At 35.5% G+C, this 8,125-nt stretch overlaps 3 protein-coding genes across 3 annotated transcripts; 1 reads left to right on the forward strand and 2 right to left on the reverse strand.

Moving 5' to 3' along the window:
* The first annotated feature begins 547 nt into the window (after positions 1-547).
* LOC25480576 (UPF0481 protein At3g47200) lies at positions 548-2,603 on the forward strand. The gene is made up of 2 exons (XM_013586964.3): positions 548-1,520; positions 1,829-2,603. The coding sequence occupies exons 1-2, from the start codon at positions 711-713 to the stop codon at positions 2,582-2,584; spliced, it is 1,566 nt and encodes a 521-aa protein (XP_013442418.1). The 5' UTR covers positions 548-710; the 3' UTR covers positions 2,585-2,603.
* Positions 2,604-3,601: 998 nt separating this feature from the next.
* On the reverse strand, positions 3,602-4,763 carry LOC112418176 (protein FAR1-RELATED SEQUENCE 4-like). Its single transcript, XM_024774466.2, has 2 exons — positions 3,958-4,763; positions 3,602-3,860 (listed from the first exon to the last, which is right to left on the reverse strand). The coding sequence occupies exons 1-2, from the start codon at positions 4,663-4,665 to the stop codon at positions 3,789-3,791; spliced, it is 780 nt and encodes a 259-aa protein (XP_024630234.2). The 5' UTR covers positions 4,666-4,763; the 3' UTR covers positions 3,602-3,788.
* Positions 4,764-4,769: 6 nt separating this feature from the next.
* On the reverse strand, positions 4,770-5,550 carry LOC120577048 (protein FAR-RED IMPAIRED RESPONSE 1-like). Its single transcript, XM_039827950.1, has 2 exons — positions 4,900-5,550; positions 4,770-4,808 (listed from the first exon to the last, which is right to left on the reverse strand). The coding sequence occupies exons 1-2, from the start codon at positions 5,548-5,550 to the stop codon at positions 4,770-4,772; spliced, it is 690 nt and encodes a 229-aa protein (XP_039683884.1).
* Positions 5,551-8,125: the final 2,575 nt, after the last annotated feature.

The following is an 8,125-nucleotide window of genomic DNA, read 5'->3' on the forward strand; positions in this document are numbered from 1 at the left end:
TGTTAAATATATGCAATTTATAACATATATTTAACATTATTTTTTTTTTGGTAGAATCTTCGATTTTGATTGCGATTTTATGAGTCTCGACTTTGCTATCCTACATCGATTCTACAAAAAAATTTGAGTAAAATCTTTTGATTTTGATTACAATTTTACGAGTCCCGATTTTGCTACTCCCTTTCGACTTGAAGTAAAGTTTTGATTTTGATATGGCCTATGCGACAGGCCCATTGAACTGTTTGCACACCCTAAGGTCCGGCTCTAATGATTATGTAATGATATGGCTTATGATTGAGTTTTAATTTGTCGTCGAACCTGTTGTATGTTGATGCAAATTGTGTTTATAAATTACAGGTCATTTGTGTCCTTTGTATAGAGGTAATAAATACTACCTGCATGCATATCAGAACTCAAAGGTAATTGCCGTTGGAAGCGAGCGGGGTATCAATGAACAATTTCTTAAGTTAAAAGAGTAATTACTCTGCCAAAAAAAAAAAAAAAAGAGTAATTTTCTCTTGTTCTTATCCCTTTCACATGTGGTTCTCCTTTTCACCAAAGAGCCGTACCCTTCACTTATTAGATAAATGTGTGAGTGAGTGCATTGAAAAAACTACAGCACTATCACCGAGTCCATAATATATAATCCGCATTTTGATTTTCGTAACTTTGCAAGATCAATATCCCTCAACCATTAGTGTATTGAATGAATGATGGCAGCCCAAACTCTTAAAGAAAAAATTGAGGAGCTACAAAAATCAAAGCAAACACCCCAAAATTCACCACCCAAGATACAAAGGGTGGCATATTACCGCAGAAAGATACCAAATTTGAGGAAGTACTACAAACCCAAGTTGGTGTCAATAGGTCCTATCCATCATGACAATAAAAATCTGAAGTTAGGAGAGAAGTACAAGCTTAAGTGGGCAGCAGAATACATAGAAAACACTCCACTTAATCCAGAAAACACTGCACTTCATGCAGAAAACACTGCACTTAATGCAGAAAACTTTGCACTTAAAGCAGAGAAACTATACAAAAAGATTGATGAAGACATCAATAATTTGAAGGGTCATTTTAGCGAGGATGTTTTAACTTTAACTAAAAAGTCTCTTGAAGGCTTTGGTACCCTTGAAGAAAAGCTGTCGTTGATGTTGTTCGTGGATGGATGTTCTTTGCTACATATCTTGGAGAATGCCAGACGTAATAACCCAGGGAAAATGAATATTAAGGTTGATCAACTTTTTCTTGTGATGGTGGATGTGGTTTTGTTGGAAAATCAACTTCCTTATGAAGTACTCAAGCTATTGTGGAAAAACGAGAATGAGAGTGAATTGATACAAAGCATGACGGATTTCTTCAAATATAATCATTGGGCACAGTCAGAGAAGGAGAAGGACATGGGTCCAAAGAAAAACGGAGAAGGAGAATATAGTGTATCAATACCATTACCAAATGAGTCACCCACTCATCTTCTTGATCATCTGCGTAAACTCAACCTCACTACACCCAAGTCCAAGGTACAAGTTAACAATAAAAAGCACTAGAAAAGATTGAAACAACAATAGCAATTACAGACAAAAAAATATTTGATCACTAAATTTTGTCTCTAACACTTAAGGGCAGAATTTGAAACAGTGATTATCTTGTTCCGTTTTTATATTTTCATCATAATTTCAACTTTTTTTTTTATTAGTTTAAGTCTATCTACTGTTATCATAAGTAGTTCAACTTTTTATTAGAAAATTTGTGTATTCAATAAATTTGAAATTAAAATATTTTTGGAATAATTTCTTAATTTCTTAATTTTGGAACGGGTCTCTTCTAGCTTAACCAAGGTCCTGGGTTCGAATCCAGCCTTGGGCATGCAGCAGTGTTAAAACTCTTAGGGAGAGCCTGCCGCCCATTTGGGTCCCACAATGTTCGAGAGATTAGTCTCCGCAGTTGCGCGCGGAGGATACCCGGTTTACACCAAAAAAGCAATGAAGCTAAATCCAAAGAATGCAGTCAGAAGAAAAATGAGTCCAAGCCGATTACATACAGGGGCATAGAAGATCTAAGAGCAGTAGGAATAAGTCTTAAGGCAAGCTTTACACCAAAGCCAACAGACATAGATTTCTCTGCAGGATGGTTTTCTGCGAAACTGACTATTCCTAGGATCCCAGTGAACAACTTTACAGCCGCTATTTTCCTCAACCTGGTGGCATATGAGATGTGTCCAGATTTTGACAACGACTATCAGATTTGTTCTTATGTAGCTCTCATGGACTCGCTCATCGACCATCCTGAAGATGTGAAGGTACTGAGATCAAAAAGGATTTTGTCCACCTTATGGAGTGATGAGGAAGTTGCCAACCTTTTCAATATCATAGGTACCGACCTGGTAGCTAACATCGACAAATATTTTTATGTCCAAGATAAATTATGTGAGCATTACTTTAATAAATACAAGAGTTGGATAGCGTTGGGTTTTCGCACTTACTTCAACAATCCTTGGACCGTTATTGCATTCCTTGTTGCATTTACTGCCCTTGCTCTTACTTTCATTCAGACATGGTTTACGGTTCACCCGGCTAGCAAATAAAGGTTGTTCGTTATGACAATGTTGTTTTTGTTATGGCTTTCATCACTTCTCTCGATTCTTAATAGGTTGAATTTTTTTAATGAATAAATATTAGGTTAAGTTTTCATCGACGTCTTGATTATGAGTATGTATTTCAAAGATAAAGAGTGTCTTTTTCTTGATTCTGTGTGTTTCAATTGAAACATGAATAAATTAATATTCTCATTGATGATCTACATGTTACTATATTGGTGTGATTATGTTGATTTTGTTTAGACGAGTTATTCAATAGAGCACTGCTAGCATCAGTCGCTTCCTCAGTTGCTTTTCAACACTTTCCCGTACAAATCGCCACGTCATCTTATTTTTCAACGCCTTTACTTGTTACCGGATGAATAGGTTGAGTTGCTAACTGCTTCAATTGCATTTATTTTTTTTATTTTATTTCACTACTTTTTTTTTGTTTTTTTCCGTTGAAGAATTCAACACCACTTTTCACCTCATATAAAGACAAAAAAATCATTTTAATTCTTTCCCACCTTAACGAGGAAAAATCTGAAACACCTAGCTACCATTTTATTTTCTCCACACTCATAATCAATACCCAAAAAAAATTAAAACCAACCACTTTTTAGTGGTCCACGTCATACACAGTCTAATACTGTTAAAATAAGATTTAACAGGGTACTCTATTCTTGTTAAAAAAAAACAGGGTACTCAATCATAAACACACACCTTCTATCATATATTACATGCATATAACAGTATACCTCACGAACAAAAATTGGAGCCACTCTAGTAGATTTTGATTGACCATCATCTGCTACAGCAGAATTAAAAAATCCAACAAGAGTTCAAAGGATGATAAATATGTTTTCCATTTTATTTTAACGAGATAAATATGCACAGCCAAAATAGTCATAAATCATAATAGGATAACAAATGTAATATAGGATCCAATCCTTTAACACAACAAAACTATAAAGTTAAACCAATGAAAACATCTTTTAGTCTAAAATGAAACATAAACAAGCTTATATAAACTTAGGAGAGTATTGTTGAGTAAAACTAAAAATTTAAAATAAATATCTTAAAGATTCTTCAACTCCTTGAACTCTACTGTTTTGCCTGACAAATGAGCAGAAAATGGGAGATAATTAACAGGGTACTCAAAGTGCAGCCACTTAATATGAAATCTATAAAGTCACCTACATAATATGAACTTTTATATCATTGATGTTGATGCAGCCACAACTTCATCAGTGACAAATATTGCTTCTTTTTCAACGATTGCAGCCTTCATTTCACATAATCACAGAACAAAAATCACAACAATCAGAAATCATGTTAAATAATAATATGTTAAGAAGTTTGATAAAATAATAAATTCCAACCTTTTTCACGCTACCAGTAGATTTTCTCTTTCGACCTCTTTCAATGCCGCTCTTTATTCTTTTCGGTGCCCCTTTTGTTTTTGAATCTTGAGGATCAAGTAGTTTCTTGTCAAGCAAAGTGCTCTTCCTGCTATTTTCTTGGCTATTTTTTAAGGATCGGTTAAGGAATGCACATTGTTTCAAGGCCTCTTCCAGTGCATGACATGCAAAGTTATAACTCTCATTGGTTAATGATCCTTCCTCCAACAATTGAGAGGCCTTTGGATACAAACGATCATATCTCTCCTTCTTCGAACAAATATCTTCATTAACTTTTCTTTTATGATGCCGACTTCTGATATCCTTTGTCCATCTTTTCAATATGTAGTGTGATGGGACAGCAAAGATACCACTATATTGGAGGGCCATCAATGAATGTCTACAAAGATACCCATTATACTCAAACAAACGACATATGCAAGAAATTTTCTCTTTCGATGCATCCCACTCTACAACAAATTCTTCCCTATTTCCAAAGTCGAATATTGTAAAAGAGGTGAGCTGACTATCTTCATTCCTTTTCTTGACATGACATCCAGATAATCCCATAATTTCAACTTGGAACTTTTTGAATACTTCATGCGTATAAATCATTGACATTTGCTTCTCAAAAGGTGATGGAGTTTTAAGAACTGGTTGTTTATGCCATGTATTAAAATCAGCATGCATTTCTGCTTCTTCCCTATCTTGCAAAGCAACTTCATATTTTTCAACAAATTCTTTCAATGTAGTTTTCTTGCCTACATATTTGTCAAAAAAAGAGTTGATGCTCTCTAATCTTTGAGTTGTTGACATGCCAGCGAAAAAGGTATCTTTCATGTAAACAGGAACCCAATGTTTACGTTCTTCATATAAAGACTGAATCCACCCATCCTCTGAGTTTGATAGTTGAAATTTCTCTACCATTTCTGCCCAATTAACTTCAAACTGTTGTATTGACAGAGACTTGTATATGCATGCGTCAAAATATCCCATGAAATCTTCATTATTTCTTATTACATGACCAAGCTTCTCAGGCACCTTTCTAAGTATATGCCAAAGACAAAAACGATGTCGGGTATTTGGAAATACCTCTTCAATAGCCACTTTCATTGCTCTGTCTTGGTAAGTTATCATTGGATTTGGAGGTTTCCCACATATTGCCTTAAGCCATGTTTTCATCAACCATTCGAAACTCTCAGAGGTCTCATTTGCTAGTAATGCACAACCGATTAATCTTGACTGAAAGTGATTATTCACACCAATGAATGGAGCAAATGGTATTTTATATTTGTTTGTGATATATGTAGTATCAAAGGAAATCACATCTCCAAACACTTTATAATCATCTCTACCCTTTCCATCCACCCAAAATACATTTTTTACATGACCATCATCATCCAAATCAAATGCATAAAAGAATCTTGAATTTTCTTCTTGCATACGCATAAAATACTCCAGCATTGCATTTGCATCTCCTGATTCTAAATTCAAACAACGGTCCTTATCTAAATAATTTCTAACATCTTTCTCCAAGCAACCAACTTTCTCATATCCTCCGTGTTGTTTGGCCATTGTGGCAAAGATTTTGCTTGTTCTCACTCCAACATGTTGCAAAGTTTCAATACAATTCTGTTGAGCTTTATTGATTGTTCTATGGCAAGGAAAATAATGTGCATATGTTGGAAAAAGTTCATGATTGTGATCTTTGATCAAGCCATGGACCACCCATTTTCCATCACATCTTCTTCTAATATGTAAGCCAGCCTCACATTCCACCTTCAAACAAGGACGTGGATTTTGTGCGGTCGACTCTCGTTTTTTCCCATATCTTGTGCAAGCATATTTCACATCAATAAATTGTCTAGAAATTTTTGAACGGCGATTGCTTTTAATGGATACACCAAATCCGACACATTTAGCATATCGAACATAGAAAGAATAAGCATCTTCCTGTGACTCAAATTCCATTCCAAGAGAAGGTTGTTGAAAATTGTTAGCATCTAAATCACCAACATATGAATCACTATTGACGGTCTCATTTATAACATGCTCTTCGTTTTCATCAATGGGTTCCATTAATTCCTAATATATGTATAAAAATAGTTACAACTAATTATCAATACATGTTGAACAAACATAAAAAACTCAATAAAATATTTTCAAAGACAAAGTGATAGTACCAAATTCATGTTTTTTAATACAGGGGAATCACATGCATTGACAATGAGGAGAACAAAAGTGTACCTTAAAAAGTGAAATACTCTTACTCTTTTGTTGGAATTGTGAGAGAAAAACACCAAGAAGTGACAGAGTGGTGGTGCTTATCCTTTGGGGACTTTCTGCATGAAACAGTGGCAGAATGGCAGAGCTTCTGATAGTTGAAACAACGATGTGCTCGATAAGGAAAGAGATATTCTTAGGCGCGGGAAAATGCCTTGTTGTTTGGGATATCCATTAAAAAAATAAAAACAATTAAACGTGTTGATTTTGGTGAACCGGTAACCAAGTCAAAAGTTAAAAGAATAGTATGACGTGGACCACTAAAAGAGGGAGTGCTTAACGAGAGTGTCAAAGCGCCTGATGCTAGCATTACTCTATTCAATATTGTGTTTATCGATTGGACCGTCAATATCTTTCTCAGGATCTAGAAGTCCTCCCAAAGAGTCTAGAGACCCTCCTAGAGGCCTCAACACCCTTCTAAAGGGATCCAGGGCCCAGGGCGCGCCCTCCCCAAGGCGCCGACTCAGCCAACTTCTTACTTGTAGAAGCCTCTAGAGCTCGGCATAAAGACCTAAGTACCCTTCAGAGCCTTCTCGAGGCATAACCAATACAATGCTAAATCCTAATTACGATTAGTGTACTTTTTTTATAAGTACAATTGGCGTAGTCTGTGGGAACCAGTAAAACTGACCCAGACCACACTCATAAACCTAAAATCTTATTGGTGACCTCGAAGAGATGGTGGCCGACGAATACCAAACCAGATTTAGTTTTCCATGAAGCTATCAAATGATCAACGCCAAACTGCCTCGGAGCGATCAATTTTTCCAACAACCAGGTGCTATCGATTTCAATTCTCATGAATTCAGTTTCAGTTATTCTTATGTCATTATTATTATATATTGACTTTAATATGTGTTTAGTCCCTACAAATAGAAGTCATTTAAACAATGGTCATGTATTCGTTAATCCTTACAATTTGCCCTCCCAAAATTTAATCACTTAAAAATTGGTCTCTCAACCCAGTTAATCAATGCCACGTCACTGATTAGCTGACGTGTCACATATGATTTATCAGAGTTGGTATGAACGGACAAAAACACCCTTGAGCTTCCCAGACAAATGCAAAAAGACCATTATACCCTCTATATTCATCTTCTGAAAATCTTCATCCATTACTTTTCCTTCCAATTCCTTTTCTGATTCCAATTCCTTCTCTTAAAAGTGAGTTTACTAATGTCACTAATTTGCATCAGCCTTCCATTGATAAAATCGAACCAGATCTTTAAATTTGCAATGTATCAAAGCTTCAACTTTGTGTTTGAATTGGAGAAGGTTGCATCGGGTTCGTGGTGGTGATGACAACGGAGATATGTTTGTTCTTCGACGTGGTGTTGGGGGAAACAGAGAGAGAGGGACGAAGTTGATTATCAAACTAGTAACGACCGTCGAGATCTCCGTTCTCGTTACCGCGCCGTCCAGAACATGATTCACGGTAGGAATTCAATTTTATTCAACGCTCATTCTGTTTTCTAATTCTGTTTCGAGTTTCATATTATTTATTTTTTTGCATGTTTTTACTTCTGTAGAGAATCCAGAAATGAGAAAACGACTTCAAATTTTGTGTTATTTGTGTCTTTGGTGGTGGTGAAATGGAAAGAGAGGGAGAGGAAGAAGAATGAATTGGAATTTCATGGGTGGGTGTGTGGTGGGTTTAGAATTCCAAAAAGATTGAAAGTGAATAAAAGAATGGGATTGGATTGGAAGAAGAAAATTGAAGATGAAAATGGTTGTTGAAGTTGACGATATGCAGCAGAGAAAGAACCTCCTTCCATTGGTGTAGTAGGATAATATATATATATATATATATATATATATATATATATATATATATATATATATATATATATATAGGATGGTCCAGCTG

This window comes from Medicago truncatula, chromosome 7 (genome assembly GCF_003473485.1).
Source record: "Medicago truncatula cultivar Jemalong A17 chromosome 7, MtrunA17r5.0-ANR, whole genome shotgun sequence".
Taxonomy (NCBI): domain Eukaryota; kingdom Viridiplantae; phylum Streptophyta; class Magnoliopsida; order Fabales; family Fabaceae; genus Medicago; species Medicago truncatula.

Bases quoted from the DNA above. Each gene is read 5' to 3' on its own strand.
- LOC120577048 (XM_039827950.1), bottom strand. From the start codon at position 5,550: ATGGCCAAACAACACGGAGGATATGAGAAAGTTGGTTGCTTGGAGAAA. The intron at 4,809-4,899 runs GTAGAGAAATTT...TTTACATGAAAG, and splicing joins AAGTTAATTGGGCAGAAATG to ATACCTTTTTCGCTGGCATG.
- LOC112418176 (XM_024774466.2), bottom strand. From the start codon at position 4,665: ATGCATGCTGATTTTAATACATGGCATAAACAACCAGTTCTTAAAACT. The intron at 3,861-3,957 runs GTTGGAATTTAT...TGTGAAATGAAG, and splicing joins CTACTGGTAGCGTGAAAAAG to GCTGCAATCGTTGAAAAAGA.
- LOC25480576 (XM_013586964.3), top strand. From the start codon at position 711: ATGATGGCAGCCCAAACTCTTAAAGAAAAAATTGAGGAGCTACAAAAA. The intron at 1,521-1,828 runs GTACAAGTTAAC...GGTCTCTTCTAG, and splicing joins TCACTACACCCAAGTCCAAG to CTTAACCAAGGTCCTGGGTT.